This window comes from Dunckerocampus dactyliophorus, chromosome 14 (genome assembly GCF_027744805.1).
Source record: "Dunckerocampus dactyliophorus isolate RoL2022-P2 chromosome 14, RoL_Ddac_1.1, whole genome shotgun sequence".
Lineage (NCBI taxonomy): Eukaryota > Metazoa > Chordata > Actinopteri > Syngnathiformes > Syngnathidae > Dunckerocampus > Dunckerocampus dactyliophorus.
The window spans coordinates 15586832-15604612 of record NC_072832.1 but is presented as its reverse complement, the minus strand read 5'-3'; the positions used below and the strand labels follow the sequence as shown (position 1 = coordinate 15604612).

Sequence of the window (17781 nt, the reverse complement as noted above, 5' to 3'; positions counted from 1 at the left end):
TTTTTAAGTGCAATTTTTACATGTTTTTCTTAACAGCGTATAAACGCGCATTGTGTTCTGAGTCCTTGTGGTGAGAGTGATCTATCGGTGCTCTGTTTTATGTGTCTGTTATTGTATTTACTACTGCTACAGGTAGGGGGAGTTGTATACTCATGTGAGAGTTGAAGAGTGTCCGGTTCGTCTCAGTAAATATAGAGCCACAACAGTCCTGATTGGCTAAGGGAGAACCCGCCCATTCTGTTCTGCATTCTGATTGGCTGTAGACCATTGTCAATCACTCTCCTTGTGCAGGACTGCCTGTTTCCTGTTGTATGATCGCCAGCTGCTAGCGATCCTACATGCTGAATGAAGGCAGAAGATATGCGGCTGGAGGGCGCCTGGTATACTGTAAATGAATCTTCGGTTCATAGAGGACGACAAGGAGGAATATGTTTTAACAAGGATACAAAAACGCTACAGCCTAACGGTGCCAGGACAAGCCACTTAATTTCTTGTGTCCAATCTTGTAAATTGATATTAAAATTCAAATTAAATTTGAACTCTGAGAGTGTTTAAAAAGAGAGAAATGTGATAAAACCACAGTTCACATTAACTGTTGTACAGTAAGTGGTGCCATTTAGCAAGTGAATGCAAAAATTATTTAATAATTTTGATAAAATGGGAAAACAATTGTGGCAACTCCTGCTTTTCATTGTACAGCGACTATTTTTGTCTTCTAAGAAACCCCATCACTTGCACATTTACTAGACACAACCATCGTTGAATTAGATAAGAATGAGGTAATAGATCCACTGTTTTTTAATTGTTTTTTTTTTATCCTGCAGTCAGTATATGATCCCATTATATGTCTTGCGTCTGTCTTTTTAGTCTGAGCTTCTCCTCTTGTAGTGTGATGTCCAGAGCTCTGAGCTGCTTTAGGAAGCCATGGTTGGGCAGGATGCAGCGGCGCTGTCGCACATGCTCAATAGCATCCACCACAGTCAAGCTGTGCTCCATCATCAGGTAGGCCAAGACCAGAGTGGCTGACCTGCTGCGACCCATCACACAGTGCACCAACACTTTGTCTGGAACAAGTCAAAGGATGATGATACTGTAATTGGTTTTACAAGCTTGTAAAATAAGTCCAAATACTGTTGACTTACTCTGTGGTTGGTGCAGGGCCTCGCTGATGAAGTGTGTCGCCTTGCAGAAGAATTGGGAGATGTCGAAGGTGGGTTTATCATCAGCTTCCACACCAAAATACTGGATGTCCAAGTCAGTGTAGTAATCTGCACCAGTCAGCACATTGTTCCACTTCCCCTCTGCGGCATTCAGCACATGCGTGATGCCCAATTCCTTCAGACCAGGTCGCTCCAGAGCTGTCTTCCTGTTTCCAAACAGTAGATGTCCTTTAATTTAAGTTAATTCTATTTCATTTAATTTAGGCTTTTTTCAAATATTACTTTTATTATTTTTTTTTCTTTTTTTTTGCCCATGTTATTCCCTTCTGCAGCATTGATGCGTAATACCAAATTCCAATTTCAGAGCAGGTTTTTTTCCACAGTTGTCATGTTTCCAAGCAACGCATGCTTTAATTTAATTTTCTTTTTCATGCACGTAGTTCCACTGTCACAATTAATTATAAAAAAACATTTATTTAAATTGTATTTAAATGAATATATTTTTTGATGTGTGTTTGATCAACACGCACCCTTTAAAAATCTGTCAGACAGAAGCCTCTCGGAGACAGAGAAGGCAGTATTAACCAAGGGTCTCAACTTCTCAGTGACTCCTAAAACGATACCCACAGTAGACTATATCACAGCAGCTGAATCGGCCATCAGGAACAATAACCTTTCTAGAACAGAGGCAGGGGACCTTCGTCTGAGAATATCGGCCCTTCTCAGTAGTGCCAAACCACCACCGTCCAATATCACGTTAGGTGAGAGGAAAGCATTAGCGGCTCTGCAGAAAGATGAGAGCATCACCATCTTACCAGCTGATAAGGGCAGATGCACAGTGGTTCTCAACACATTGGACTATGAAGAAAAAATAACAAGTCTAATTAGTGATGCCAACACATATGAGCAACTTAAAAGGGACCCATCCAGTAGGTATAAGAAAGAAATCATACACTGTCTCCAAAAGTTAGAGAAGGAAGAACTAATTGACAGACAGATGTATCATAGGTTATACCCTGGGGAGGCTACACCATGTATCTATGGCCTTCCAAAAATCCACAAGGAAGGGTTTCCCCTCAGACCCACTGTCTGTAGCATTGACTCTACCACGTACAATGTAGCGAAATATGTAAAAACAGTCTTATCCCCATTGGTAGGCAACACTGATCATCATATAGAGAACACAAAAGGGTTTGTGGCGAGCATCAAAGACCTCAGATTGGAGCCAGAGGAAACTTTGGTGTCTTATGATGTGACTTCACTTTTCACATCTGTCCCCACCTCAGCAGCAGTCTCGGTGGTGAGGAAGAGACTGCTCGAGGACTCAACTCTGCATCGGAGAACAAAACTTAGTGCTGACCACATCTGCCAATTACTGGAAATTTGCCTTAACACCACATATTTTCAGTTTAGAGGGAAATTCTACAGACAAATTCATGGTTGTGCTATGGGCTCACCAGTCTCACCCATAGTGGCGAATCTGTACATGGAAGAGATGGAGAAACAGGCTCTCACATCCTTCTCAGGGACAAAACCAAGGCACTGGTTTAGATACATGGATGACACCTTTGTCATAATCAAAAAACAAGAAATTCAGTCTTTCACAGATCACATCAATCCGGTGGACACCAATATCAAATTTACTCGCGAGGACACTAAAGAAAACCAACTAGCCTTCTTAGACTGCAAGGTAATTATAGGAAAGGACAGACAGCTACTTACAGAGGTCTTTAGAAAGGCCACTCACACTGACCAATACCTGCTTTTTGAATCAAACCATCCACTACAACATAAACTAGGGGTTATTAGGACCCTCCAACATAGAGCGGAACAAATACCAACTAGTGCTGAGGGAAAGAAAAAGTAGACCCAACATGTCCGGAGAGCGCTCTCAACCTGTGGGTACCCACGGTGGGCTTTTAACAAATGTCAAAAGAAGAGAGTAGGGAAAGAAACCCAAAAGCCCACAGAAGCAAAAAGGAGAGGAGTGGTAGTCCCTTATGTAGCAGGGGTTGCCGAAAAACTCCAGAGGATCTTATGGCAACACAAAATTCCTACCTATTTCAAACCAGTAAATACCCTGAGACAAAAATTAGTGCATCCTAAAGACAAGGCTCCAAACCAGAAACAAAGCAATGTGGTCTATTCCATCCACTGTAAAGATGAGGAATGCAAAGAGCACTACATTGGGGAAACTAAGCAAATGCTCCAAAAAAGGCTTTATCAACATCGCAGGGACAATTCTAGTGGGCCTCAATCAGCAGTACATCTACACCTGAAAGCTACCAATCACTTTTTTCAGGACAGCGAGGTAAAGATTTTGGCCAAAGAAAACAGATGGTTTGAAAGAGGAGTAAAGGAAGCTATTTTTGTCAAACAACAGAACCCATCATTGAATCGGAATGGTGGTTTGAGGTTTAATTTGGACCCTGTGTTCAGCAGGTTACTGAGACCAAAACCCACAGCTCTTAGTCTTGCAAATGAGGTGAATCCAGGGCCGAGCCAGAACAATAGATGCTAACGAGCCAGTATCAGAGTCGTTCATACCCAATTCAGGGAGCGACACTTCCCTTTTATCGGAGGTGTTAATAACAGGATAGGATTATACCACTACTCCGCCCAGGCTTAGTGTAACGAACCAATAGGAGGAGGGTGTTGGCACACCAATTCCGCCCACTCGTACTGTATTTAAGGCCTAAGCTACCAGCACTTATTAGTTCGCTGACGAAGCTCTTCGGATGAGGAGCGAAACGTCCGACACCTTCTTCACAGAAGTACAGATGACGTCTCAAGAAGCCTTTTCCTCGACGCACCCTTTAGTTACATTTTATTTTATTTGTATATTTCCCTTTGACTTTTTACAAGTTTTTTCCTTTTTTCCCTCCTATTATTTCACTTCTTTGCAGCAGCATGGGTGATTCCCAATTCCTTCAGACTTCCATTTTTTTTTTTTATTTTATTTTTACTTTTTTTTATTCATGGCTAATTCTATATATGGTTATTTTTCTTTCTCTGATTACTTTACATTTACTCACTCATCCCCTATGAAGACATTGGGCCAAACTTGGTTGACGTGTGCATACTGAGCACTGGGGCCGGTCCAGAAGAGCTGCTCCAGGTCAAGTGTACCTGGTGTGATGTAGTCACTATCTGGGTCCACCTGGACAGCTGCATAGGGGTTCTTTCCTCTGGATTTTATCACACAGGAGGTCATAATTCACCTCTGAGGACCAGGGAGAAAATAAATAATTGAAAATAGGAACTATGCAGTACACTTTTGTAGTAGTTACAATGCATACATTGGATTACTTTGCCATGAATGAACACATTTACTCTTAAATGGGTTTTGTACACAGTACATATACTACTTATACATATATACTATGTATATACTACTTATATGTATATAATTTTATCTACATATCGTGGCAATTCATTAAATCATCAATGCACATCAGCCATAGGCTGCTATGTGTTAATGTCACAGATTTAGGGACTTTAAATGGCCTTTTACAGCTCCTTTAGATTATTTAAATTCCTATAAAGGGCAAAAAATGTCACTTACCCCTCCTGTGTTTCCTCGTCATGCAGGACTACAGATTCAAGATCTGAAGTGTGTGCATGTGTGTTTTCCTCTGCAGTCTACAGGAGGGTACACATAGGGGAATAGTAACTGCTCTCTCTGTGTTTAACATGATATTTTTAGGCCGCTGCCTGCCATGAGACAACACCTGACATGAGCGTGACACAAACACACACACTTGCTTTTTTAGTAGCTTGAGACATCTCATATACAGTATGACAACTGTGACTCCTGTTCTGTGTGGTAAAGCCCCTGTGCAAGTGAAAAACAATTTAAAGGGAATAGTGGATTATATCATTGCTATGTGGAGAATCGTACTAATGTTGGGACAGGTGTGGAAGACATCGCATGACACAGCAGATTGATTCTTGTTTCTGGAAATAACACACAGCCAGTTGTCTTATGTTTTGGAAAGAATGTTTAGATTTTCCTTGAAAAGATGGACACCTCCATCAACAGCACCGTGGACAAACAATCTTTATTTTTCACAAATTAACTTGGAGTGTACAGTCAGTTAACATGGGCTTTTGGTGCCCAAAGAAATACGCACACATCAACAGTATGTTTACTCCTGGCGAAGAAAGAAGAAATCATAGAAGCTAATGTTGCGAAAAAGGTAAAGAAACAGAGATCACAAACTAAGATATTGACAAGTTGTTGTTGGAGTGGATAACCTCCTCTCTCTTCCCTCGCCTCGTCCCTCAACGCTCCTCGCCATCTTCGACAAGAGTATTCAGTGCAGTTAAAAGTTATGTAAATGTTCATGCAACTACTAGAATGACCATAGCAGTCATTTTGACTCTTTGTATATAATTTGGATTATCATTAAAAAGATCTAAAAATAAATTGGTGGAATAGATAAAAAACACATCAGGACACTAAATGAAAACTATAGTGATTGAGTGTTTGATTGAATTGACACAACATAACTTCTCTGCAATTACACATGCAAACTCGAATTGCAACCATTTTCTGTGAAGCATGGCTAAAGCCTCCATAGCTGTCACCTTCTTTCTACTTGTCATTCGCTACAGCTAGGTTTTAGCATCACAGAGCATAAAAACAAACAGCCAATAGAGCAGGAGGAAGGGTGGGGAAAAATGTAGCAAATAGTGAAATTGACACCCCCCTGTAAAAATCAGGCAGTCAATTTGACTGCTATGGTCATTCGAGGTAGTAATACTCAGAACTCTTTTGTGTTTTGAAATTTTAATGATAAAACAATGTTAGAATAAAATATACACACATTTAGGAAAAGTCAGGGTCCTATGGGTACATCAAAATGACTGCCTTGGGAGTTTGAGTGTTAAAGTATATTTTTGGCTGTCTGGAAAGGCATTATTTCCTATTGTTTCTTTCTTCTGTTGTCGTACATTTTGGTTTTTGTCTGACGTTTTGGAACGAATTCATGACGAAAAGCGAGGTACCATTGTACAGCGAAACCTTGGTTAACATCATTAATCCGTTCCAGAGGATCCAACTCTAACAAAACTCTCCCATAAGAAATAATGTAAATCCAATTAATCAGTTTCAGAAAGCCAAAAGTGTTAACACAAAACACATTTTTATAGTTTTACAATTATAGTTTTACATGCAGAAAGCAATTTTAAATGCACATGAATACATTTAAATTATGAATGAAAGGGATAAAGTGAACATTTAAGGTTACTTTTACCTTCAGTGAAGACGTGAGACAAAGACACGATGGCAGCGAGATTAACATGGACACCACCTTTGTGTTTTACCGTGAGTTACTCCTTTAATAGTGTTTCTCACCTCGAGTCTGTGCTTTTCTTTTGATCATGGCTGCAAAAAAAAACCCAAAATGGAGCTAAAGAAAGTTGCAGGGGTGAGCATTTCATATTGATGGTGAAAAACACTGTTGAATTCAAGAAATAACTCACAGCAAAACACAAAGGTGGCGTCTGTGTTGATCTCGCTGCTACATTGTGTCTCTCAATTTGTGTCAATCACATCTTCAATGAAGTTAAAAGTAACCCATCCATCCATTTTCTATGCCGCTTATCCTCACTAGGGTCGTGGGGGTATGCTGGAGCCTATCCCAGCTGACTTCGGACGAGAGGCCAGGGTACACCCTGGACTGGTCGCCAGCCAATCACACTCACATTCATACCTGTGGACAATTTAGAGTTGGTGTGAAAAGTAACCAAAAATGTTTATTTATCCCTTTCATACATAATTTATATGCATTTAGAATTGTTTCATGCATGTAAATCTATAATTGTACAAAACTTGTTTTTTGTTAACATTATTAAGACTTGGCACTTAACTGTGTAAGTTAGCAAAGGACTACAGAGTCAATTGTTGATGACATCATAGACGGGCAACTGGGCTCCACATAGCGGCAAGCTAATAGGATGCTAACAAGGACATTTTGTGATAAAAAATACATTAAGAACACAGTTGGACTCAGCATATTAACATGACAAGCTGCTCAACAGAAAATTTACACAAACCCATCCAAAATTTTAATTCCCCCCAAACCCACCCTCCTTGCAACCAGGGTATATATGCCTAGAAAATAATATATACTATATATTTTAAATTATATGTATAGATACAAAGATATATTTCTTTATTTATTTTGGAGAAAGGTTTTTAAAATAAAGTGAAAAGTGATACATATAAAAAGCTTTGTCTTTACATAAAAGGCTTTGTGTTATTATTGGTTGTTGTTGTCAACATTTCAGCTTTTTCTCATTGTGCCTTTGCTCTATTTTTACAATTTTGGCAGTTTTTTAAAATTGTATTTTGTTTCTGCAGTGATGCAATGACAATGAACCAGGGGCCGTGGATGGACCCTGGGCTGCACTTTGGGCACCCCTATTTTTGTGGCTCTTTGTCGGGGTCGAGCTAATTCAGGGATGTTATGGACTCTGATGTCTTATTCAGTAGGGGGTGTTTTGCTTGACTCTGACCTCTCTGTATCCCCAAACATATCCAGAGTTAATCCTCCAGCTTATCCTGGATATGAAGACATCCTGCTTCATCGTACAAGCCCCTGGTTTATGGAGGACGACATAAGATGATAAGTTCATACCAGTTTTTGATTCTGACTGTTTCTGTGCAGAAGTGTCTTAGAATTGCATGTGTACTGTAGCAAGGCTGAAGAAAGAATACAGTAAATGTCATACTACACTAGACTATAGTATTCCATTACAAGTTAATCAGAGAGCTGCTGACCCGTGTTGATTGTGATCTTGCAGGAATCCACTTGATCTAGTTAGCATCTAGTTACCTACATTGTAGCCACCTTCATTGTGTTTGTTGCCGTCTCCTCCTCTCCCTCTCCATGCTCACATCTAGATGGCGTAACTGCTGCAGGAAGCCCGAGTTCGGACAGATGTCTCGGTGAGTCCTGACAGCAGCCGCCGCCTCCCTGAGGCTCAGATCTTCACAGATCATGAGGTAAGCCAACACCAGTGTGGCAGAGCGACTCACACCCATCAGGCAGTGGACTAACACTCGCCCTGGGACAGACACACTCACTGTTTAGTTAACCAAGACAAAATGCACATGCACTGCTCAGCTGAACTTGCCTCCATCAGCCAGTGCCCTGCTAATGTATCGTGCTGTTGGGTAGAAGAAGGGACTCAGGATGAAGTCCACTGAATCATCAGCCTCTACTCCGTAATAGTCCACGAGCATGTCTCTGTAGAAGCGGGGCCCCGTGTGGACAATGAAATGCGGCCACTGGCTGTTATGTGGGGATCCATGAGCTGCGTTTACAATGTGAGTGATTCCCAGAGTGTGGAGTGTTGACTTGTCGCGGGCTGTAACTCTGAAACATATTCACCTCATTCACCACCACAACATCTCAATTAAAGACCCTTTCACACAGAAATCCTGTAAAATTGCTGCATCAGAGCTAAAAGATCAAGCACTTATTCGTCTGTGCCACAGAACCCAGCAAAGCAGGATATTGCCACAACTGTGTTCGCTTACACACAGGAACACGACACATACACAGGCACCGTCCCGCCTCTGTTACTTCTCCATAAGGCAACACAATGCAACTCTCATCTATCCTAATTGGCTGGGTTCTGTGTAAAAGGTACTTTTACTTTGATGACTTGATGGAACAATTTTGTGGGATATCTGTGTGAAAGAGGTTGCGGTACATCATGGGAAAAAGGCAGCTTTTGCAAGGATGTTCATATTAAGGTGTGTGCATGTGTGTGTGTGTACACATACGTGCCCGTGTGTGTGTGTGTGTGTGTGTGTGCATGTGCATGGTCTCACACATACTGGTTGCCAATGTAAAGGTTGGGCCAGACTTGATTGACATGCCCAGTGGGTCGTCTGTCTTTTAGGAGAAGCTCCTGTAGCTCTGACACAGAGGGAGGCTCGTATGATGGATCCCTGAGAGACATTCTGGTACACACACACGCAACACAAACAACACCAAAGTCACATAAAAATGTCACTTTCCTTGTATTTCCTAGAGAGAGAGGATTGCAAAAAGACGGCAAAAAAGAATTTAGCTCACTCTGAGGCAGTGCAAACCTTTAGTGTGTGCTCGCAGCTCTTCATCGGGCTTCCCCTTGAAAAGCTCGCTGCTTTCCTTTTATAGCTCTGCAGTCATATCAGTCATTGCAAACAAACACCATCCCTCGACAGTTTTAATGCAACCTGTTCGACTGTGACAATACGCCCCAGGTTTCTGATGAAAAAACAATGTGGCTTTATCCATTGAACTTTAGCATTTGAGTGGTTATGTAACATGTGTATCGCTGCACTGCTGTCCACTGCCTGTCTCCATGGAGAAATATGACTAAGGTTGTAGCAGGCATTACCTGGCTGTACTATATGATGTTTTTTTTTACAGCATCTGACCTGTTGAGAAACACAGTCAATTACTACAGTACTAATAATAAAATTTTACTAACAAAATATTCTACTATAATATTAATGACAGTGATTAATAATAATAATATTCATTCATTCATTTTCAATACTGTACTGCATTTTCAACCCATGACCCATCTACCCACATTTAGACAAACAACCTTTTACACTCACAATCACAGCTAAATCTCAATTCGGAGTCTCCAATTAACCTGCAGTGCATTAACATACATGGGATGTATGGGGACCTATGAGAAAACCCATATAAACACAAGGAGAACATGCAAACTCCACACAGAGATTGTCAAACAGAGATTTGAACCCTTGATCTCCTGATTGTGAGGCCGATATGCCAACCACGTATTTCGTTATTTATCAAATTGTAGGTTTTCTTCAAAATGTATATGAAGTACTTTCAAAGCATTTGGCCTTTGGTCAAACTAAATGATGCACATGATACTACTGTTACTGCTACTACTAATAGAATAATGAAATTATTTTTAATTAATTATTTTAATGAATTATTTTTCCAACGTTTTTATTTAGTTTAGAAACTATAAATTACCAATCATCACAAATTGCATTGTTATCATTATTACTACAATAGACGCCCCTACAACGTAAATAATCCGTTCCGAGAACCTTTATATTATAGGGTTTTTACATTATACGAAGCGTAAAATACATGTAAATAGCCTAATCCGTTCCAAGATCTTCCCAAACTCACCCCTTTGGCCCTTCAAAATATTCAAAGTCCACCAAACATGGTGGGAAAATATAAGAAAACGTTAGCATAAACATAGTACAGTAACATTCCAATATAAAATAAGGTAATAAATAAGATTACTGTAAATGAATAAAACTGATAAACAAAAACAATCTTACCGTTCACGAGATGTCTTGATCAGGAGCACGCAAGTGGAGGCAGGAGTAGGACGAGGAAGAGGAGAAGGACTAGCCTGAGTCGAAACGCGACTCAAAGAGTCTAAGAGTCAGCTGGTCTCACAGACAAACGCACACGCACCACACGATAATGCTGTGTGCAAAATTTTAATTTGTAACTTAATGACTGTACAGTAACACTAAAACTAAAACTAAATCGAATTTCTGAACTTGCACCAACTTGACGCTTTACGTTAAATGGAATTTTTTTACGTAATACGATGCAAAAACTTTACATAAATTCTTTACGTTCAGTGGAATTTACGTAAAAGGAGGTTTACGTTATGCAAGGTACTACTGTATTTATATGTATGTATGTATGTATATATATATATATATATAAAATAACACATAAAGGATTGTGTTATTATTTATTTAATTTTTTAATTCCTTTTTCACTTGGTTAATTTTATATTTATATAATCAATTTTATATAATCAATAAACAAATTCATTATATTAAAGGAACAGGTTGGATTTTTTGACATGAAGTTGTATGACATCCCCATCAGCAGTGTTGTGCATCAACAGTGACTTAACCCCACTACGGCGAGATGCATTCACAGACACTCCGAACCTCACAACAACGTCTATGTTATGCGTATATGTGTATATGTGTTATGCGCATATACGTGGTGTCTTTGAATGCAGCCCCTCATTGCTCATAATAACACGGCTAACGTGTGATTCAAATGTTCTGCTATAGAAACCAGTGTTAGGTAAATACATTTTCAGACATGTGTGCTGTCTTTTAGCTTGATTTACATTTTCAGTTGATTTGAAGCTGTTTGTACATACAAATATATTACAATCCCGTCCTGTCTTTTATCTTTCTTTGAATAAAATACAATAAAAATGGACGTACTTCAGACGTAGTTGCAAATGGTGATTAATCATGATTAATTAATTTGAAAACTGTGATTGATCTGATGAAAAATGTTAATCATTTGACAGCCCTAATTATTACATAATTTAAAAAGAAAATCAAAGATGCTTTGAGGCTACAATAGGTGAAGATTAGTCCTGGACGATTCTTTTTTGATAAATAATACGATATAATATTAATAATTTGTTCCCTTATATAATAACAAATATTACAGTTGCGTTGGTCGTCAATTTTAAAAACAAAGCAGTGCATGGTAAAGTGTGTGTGCACTCTTTAAAAAAACATTAAAACAAACATTGTATTTTGTGGGATTTTCTTTAAAAGTTGCACATACAAAGCTGTTGACGTGTATTGACATTTTGCTGCATGAAAATCATGATCGTGTGGAATTAAAGGCCGTAAGCATCACCATACACTCTGTGATGTCTATAAGGAGATTTTCTTTTGAGCCACCTTGGGGAGGTGTCAGAGTAAGGGACACATCTTCCTTTTGAATGCCAGCTGTTCACCCAACTTGTGGAGGAGCATCATAAAGTTCCTATTCGGGTAAATGGCTCTCTTTTGGACGACATGCTTCAGAGCATCCTGGAGAGACAAACGCTGACGCATCATCAGATAGGCCAGCACCAAAGTGGCAGAGCGGCTCATACCCATAATGCAATGCACCAGCACTTTTCCTGAAAAGGATGAAAATGACAAGCATGGGAGTTAAACACCGTCTGTGGCGGAGGTGACTCATGCTTACCATGATCACACTTCAGGCCTTTATGGATGAAGTCCGCTGCAGGTTTGAAGTACTGGCTCAGGTCAAAGTGGTCCGAGTCTTCTCCTGGTATTCCACAGTAAACACAAGCGTTGCCGTAAAATCTTTGATCACCGATGCTACCTTGCTTGGAGTGAGCAGCGTTCAAGACGTGAGTGATGCCCAGCTTAGATAAAGTCTTTTTGTTTTGTGCTATAGCTCTGGGACAAACATACACAAATATACATGTACTGTGGGCTGTCTGAATGTGAATATTATTTTATTCTTTAAGTAAAAAGATTGCACTCCTGAACTCACAATAACACCAACAATTTCCTGAAAACATATGACTCAAAAGACAAACAAAACCTAGAGTTCAAACCATCAGACTTCAGCTCAGTGAGCATGTAAATGAAGTAGCTAAATTAGGTAAGCTAAATATTAGACAAGCCGTATTGAGGCATGACTCACATGTTTCCAATGTACAGGTTGGGCCAGACTTCATCCACTGCTGTGAGCTCCAGAGTGCAGGAATCCAAAATGAGCTCCAGTTCTTTAATGAGCACCAGGTCGTGTTGCTGCTCTTTGCGTCCTGACATTCTGTCCTCATCGGCGGAGAACCATAACACTGTTTGAGTCGAATGCCGGTCACTGCCAAAGGCTGCTCACTGCACAGTGAAGGACATCAGCAGGTGCTTGTTTGAATGCCAAAATTAGCTCAGTGTTTTCTCGTATGATGTTGTGTGACGGCCAAAGGTCCAAGACTGAGACGCCGAGGTCACTCGAGCAGTATTGTTGGAAGGATTTTTCTCTTTACTTATTTATGTGCAACTTCCTGTCAGCAGCTTTTTATAAATGACACTCGTTTTTTTTATTGTTCATGAATTTTATATATATACTGTATATACTATTATACTATTCTATAAACTGTATCTATATATTTAAACATTTTAAAAGTAATTGTTTTTAGATGATTGATACAATATTTTATTGCTATATGTATTTATTTATTTCAATTATTACAATTATTAATTATAACTATTAATTTAAACTATTTTAAATTCACTATACAATGTTTTCCTTTATATTACAGTCCAGTAAAGAATAATATAATTATGTCTGAGAATTTGATTGGCACCATTATTGGGTGGGTTGTACTTGATTTCATTCTTTATTTTATTTGATTTTGGAATTTTTATGACATGTCTTTACGCTTTATATTTTATCTTTCAGCTTTTAAAATGAGGGCTGTCAATCACGATATTTAATCAAAATATTTAATCACTATTAATCACTATCACTACTTAATTGCTTGTTGCATTTTGTCCATAGTTAACTCATAATTAATCGCAATTAATCACAGATAGACGTTTTGATCTATAATAAGTAGGGATGTAAATCTCTGTGGTAAACCCTTCCATACGCGTCTAGATACACGGGTTAAGATACGATTAAAAAAACGATATATTTTAAAAACAGAACAATTTGATACAGTGTACAAACGATACGATGTAGACATTAAAACATAAAGAAGCTAATTGTATAAAAGTGTCATTCTTACAGTATTTTCAAATGTTTAAAAGAGCACATCATAGCCCCAAGCATGCTGTAAGGCAGGGGTCCCCAATCACCGGGCCGAGGGCAACATTCAGGTGCAATGATTGAAAAAAAAACCACACAAAAATGAAATAATTTGTAAATAACTACATCCTGTTTTTGTAAAGGGATCCTAATTTTGGAAATATGGGCCATTGTATTCAAAAATTAATATATAGTTAGAAATCACATTTTTTGCATGTTTAATGCATGCGGCGACTTTGTTCCACGGTCCTTGAATGCACCATTTAACTTTGCAATGCATCTTCTCTCACGATGCACAGATAAAACTATTTTACTGTACACTAAGTCCCCAACTAACGAACACAACTGGTTCCAGACGACCGTTCTTAAGTCGAATTGTTCTTAAGTCGGGGAAAAGGTAATATTACCAATGATATAGGTACTACATGTACGTGTTTACATATACAGTATATGCGTATGTATGTAAATATGAGTTTGGATGCAGTAGTAATTGTATCATAAAACTCTTATCCTTCCTCTCTCCTCTTCCTCGTTTTCCTGTATCTATTGGTCCCATTAGCAGTGTCACAGTGCCCTCTGCTGGTCAAGCATGTAGCAGTATACAGTAAATATGGACTTACAGGTATTAGGCAAAACACATGAAAAAATAGACCAGTCGGCTTGTGTTCGTATCTTCGAGTGTTCGCATATCGGATGTTCGTTAGTAGGGGACTTAGTGTATTTTTCTGGTTGTGGGAATACATAAAGGTAAAATTTGACGACCTTATTGAGTTCTAATGTACATATTTGTGGTGCATCTCTCTGAAAAAGGTCCTTCAGGCTTGTACTGGTGGATGGTGGCTCTGTATTCATTTAGTGCTTTTAATTTGATGTTGTTCCTTTCATAGTTTGCACAATACATAATAGATACGATAAATCAGATCGTTATAATGTACGTAAATCTTTCCCATTTTGTTATACCTGTATTTATTATTGTGTTCACTCATTGGCTGGGAAGCATCTAAAATGTAGTTCCCCAACCTCTTAATGATGATAATGAATAATGGTCCTTTTTAAAAACCCAACTAAATGACCATCTATGGTGCCTTGCACAATAAAAGCATGTTTATCATTGTAAACCTCACTTAATATGTTCAGATGCTTAAATCTCTGACAAATCTTGCCAGATCAGGTTGTAATTTGTTGTGCTAATGTAGAATAATGTTATAATATTGTGTTCCCTTGGATAGATAAATCATCGTTTACACTCACTGACTTTGTGAATAGTGCAAATGTTATCTAGTAAGTTATTCTAAAGCACTTTTATTTTAGCATGGTCAGTCTTGGCTCTTCAGGTTTCTTTCCAGCGTCATCAGCAGCCGCAGGAAGCCTCTGTTTGGAAAGATCCAGCGTTTCTGCTGCACACATTGTATAGCGGACGTAAGACTTAGGTGATGGTGAATCATCAGGTAGGCTAGGACCAAAGTGGCTGAGCGACTCACACCGACAGCACAGTGCACCAGTACCCTTCCTGGAAATGATGAAGATTTATTGGAGGCTGTTCAAATACCGGGGGTGCATATAGTGTCACATGGTACCTCCTGATATCAGAGCTTGGCCAATGAAGTCAGCGGCAGGGTAGAAGAAAGGCGAAAGGTCAAAGGTGGGCAGGTCATTGGCAGGCACGCCGTAGTATTTCACTGTGGTTCCGTAGAAGTCATCGCTGCCTTTACAGCACAGTTTACCATGTGATGCATTGAGCACGTGGCTGATGCCCAGCATCCACAGTCCATATTTATCATGAGACATAAACCTGAAAAAACAGCATGATAAACATTCATTTAATTAGGTACAGGTGCTGGTGTACTTAATTAATATTATTAAACACACTAAAACCAATTCAATGTACAGCACTTGATACATGTATTAAACCACCAAAATCAGAAAACAAAACATAACTACAACCATTATTGTTATTTCGGTGACAAATAACGAATAAACAACAAAACAGTCCTTTGACACACAATAACCAAATAACTTGGTATTCTCGGTGGTCCCCTTTGGCCTTAAAAAAAACATTTTTTCTGTTAAGGAATACATCTTACATCTTACTCGGTGTATGGTTTGTGCAACTTATCTGTTATATCATGCGCAAGATTAAATCCAAAAACAATCCCTTAATATAAAATAATAAAAAATAATAATGTGCATTACTGTTTTTTTGTGTGTAAAATATTAAATTAGAAAATTCTCAGATGACAGCAATAATTTCATTTTCGCATTAAAAAACAATTTGGATGCGATGAAAAATGTTTTCAGTAATTACCAATGCTATGAATTTACTGTAGGTCAGCTGTTGCATAAACCTTAACACGTGTGCATGCTATGCTTATTATATTCTCAGCAACCTTTTTTGTTCTTTTCAGTGCAGCCCTAAACCTTCTTCGCAATGTTATAATGCAAGCCATGTTTCATTTTATGTGTAGAATACGTTGCGGGTGAATAAAAAACTAGATACGGGCGCAAATGACCCAGGTGCCACACTTTGAATAGCCCCGGTGTGCAGCATACTCACATGTCTCCCAGGTACAGGTTAGGCCACACCTCATCTCCATGGCGACAGGAGCGTGGCGCTGCATGTAAAACCTCCACCAGTTCCTCCAGAGACGGTTTGACCTCTGTTGTCAAGGGGTCACCTTCCGTGTCATCTTCTCTTCCCTTCCTGGAGTCTTCAGGTTTGCATTTCACAGCTGACACACCACTCATGACTTAGGAGAGTTTTTGTCAAACTGAAGACAAAACTAAAACACACATCACTGTCCTGTGTACACTTACACTCCACATGACTGCTAAAGACAGGTGGAGGCATTTGGCAGTACAAGGACTCTCATGGGAATGTTTCCAATTACGCTAGTGAAGGCAAAATCACAGCTAGCTAGCTTCCATTAACCCTTTATAGGGTTTTTTATGGTGTTTTCCAACTTATCAGCAAAGAAAAGCCATGGCAATGATGAAAAACACAACATTAAATGTAAAGAACAAAGTCCAATAGACTGTATGATAATATTGTAACATTGTTATGTATGTGAAAAATAATTGTTATTTTTATTATTTTAAGTGACTTATGCAAATAAAGTCTTGTGATGTATTATAATAGCTTTCTGGGGTTATAATAGTACATTTATTTAACAAGCTCGCTCTAATTTCTCTACAGGTCTTGTTTTAATACCATTAGTACTACTACTACTACTACTAATAATAATAATAATAATAAAGTTTTACCACTAGTACTAATACCAATAATGATAATGATGATGCTAATAATAATGATAATAATAATATGAACTATAATCCATCCACCCGTCTTTATACGCTTATCCGAGGTCGGGTCGCGGGGGCAGCAGCCTAAGCACGGAAGCCCAGACTTACCTATATGAACTAATAATAATTTGAATATAAACAAAATGTGACTTATATAAATAAAGCTTTGTGATGTAGTTTAATAATTTTGGGGGTTATACTATTTTGAATTTTCAAACAGGTTCTCTTTAACTTATTTTGTGTTTAATGATACTAGCACTACTACAAATAATAATATGAATACGACTTTGTTTACTTGATTAATACTAATACTAGTGGCCTAGTGGTTAGCTTGTTGGCCACACAGTCAGGAGATCGGGAAGATCTGCCTTCTCAGTTTGCATGTTCTCCTCGTGCGTGCGTGGGTTTTCTCCGGGTACTCGGGTTTTCTCCCACATTCCAAAAACATGCATGTTAGGTTAATTGGTGACTCTGAATTGCCCATAGCTATGGACGTGAGTGCCCGACCCAAGTGAGGATAAGAGGCGTAGAAAACTAATGCTAATACTACTACTTCATCAACTACTATGACTTCAACCGACACCACTACTACTAATAATATGAATATGATATGAATATGATTTAAAAATGTTATATACAGTATTTCAAACAAGTTCTTTATACATTGTCCGTAAATCTTGATAGTAATAATACTAATAATACGGCTACTACTACTAACA

General features: G+C 38.7%; 4 protein-coding genes and 1 long non-coding RNA gene across 5 annotated transcripts; 1 reads left to right on the top strand and 4 right to left on the bottom strand.

Annotated features, from left to right (window-relative positions):
* Positions 1 to 597: 597 nt before the first annotated feature.
* LOC129194041 (dual specificity phosphatase 29-like) lies at positions 598 to 4833 on the bottom strand. Its single transcript, XM_054798936.1, has 4 exons — positions 4726 to 4833; positions 4196 to 4383; positions 1143 to 1366; positions 598 to 1064 (listed from the first exon to the last, which is right to left on the bottom strand). The coding sequence occupies exons 2-4, from the start codon at positions 4372 to 4374 to the stop codon at positions 841 to 843; spliced, it is 627 nt and encodes a 208-aa protein (XP_054654911.1). The 5' UTR covers positions 4375 to 4383; positions 4726 to 4833; the 3' UTR covers positions 598 to 840.
* Positions 4834 to 7255: 2422 nt separating this feature from the next.
* Positions 7256 to 10800, bottom strand: dusp13a (dual specificity phosphatase 13a). Its single transcript, XM_054798938.1, has 4 exons — positions 9271 to 10800; positions 9013 to 9138; positions 8304 to 8545; positions 7256 to 8234 (listed from the first exon to the last, which is right to left on the bottom strand). The coding sequence occupies exons 2-4, from the start codon at positions 9135 to 9137 to the stop codon at positions 8020 to 8022; spliced, it is 582 nt and encodes a 193-aa protein (XP_054654913.1). The 5' UTR covers position 9138; positions 9271 to 10800; the 3' UTR covers positions 7256 to 8019.
* Positions 7415 to 13039, top strand: LOC129194045 (uncharacterized). Its single transcript, XR_008573673.1, has 4 exons — positions 7415 to 8172; positions 8313 to 8496; positions 9078 to 9141; positions 12670 to 13039. It is a non-coding gene; the product is annotated as an uncharacterized LOC129194045 (long non-coding RNA).
* On the bottom strand, positions 10902 to 12822 carry LOC129194043 (dual specificity protein phosphatase 13-like). The gene is made up of 3 exons (XM_054798937.1): positions 12653 to 12822; positions 12185 to 12402; positions 10902 to 12116 (listed from the first exon to the last, which is right to left on the bottom strand). Exons 1-3 carry the CDS (start codon positions 12778 to 12780, stop codon positions 11905 to 11907), a joined length of 558 nt encoding a protein of 185 aa, XP_054654912.1. The 5' UTR covers positions 12781 to 12822; the 3' UTR covers positions 10902 to 11904.
* Positions 13040 to 14935: 1896 nt separating the features above from the next.
* Positions 14936 to 16519, bottom strand: LOC129194019 (dual specificity protein phosphatase 13-like). Its single transcript, XM_054798902.1, has 3 exons — positions 16317 to 16519; positions 15340 to 15554; positions 14936 to 15272 (listed from the first exon to the last, which is right to left on the bottom strand). Exons 1-3 carry the CDS (start codon positions 16505 to 16507, stop codon positions 15079 to 15081), a joined length of 600 nt encoding a protein of 199 aa, XP_054654877.1. The 5' UTR covers positions 16508 to 16519; the 3' UTR covers positions 14936 to 15078.
* Between the last annotated feature and the right edge of the window lie 1262 nt (positions 16520 to 17781).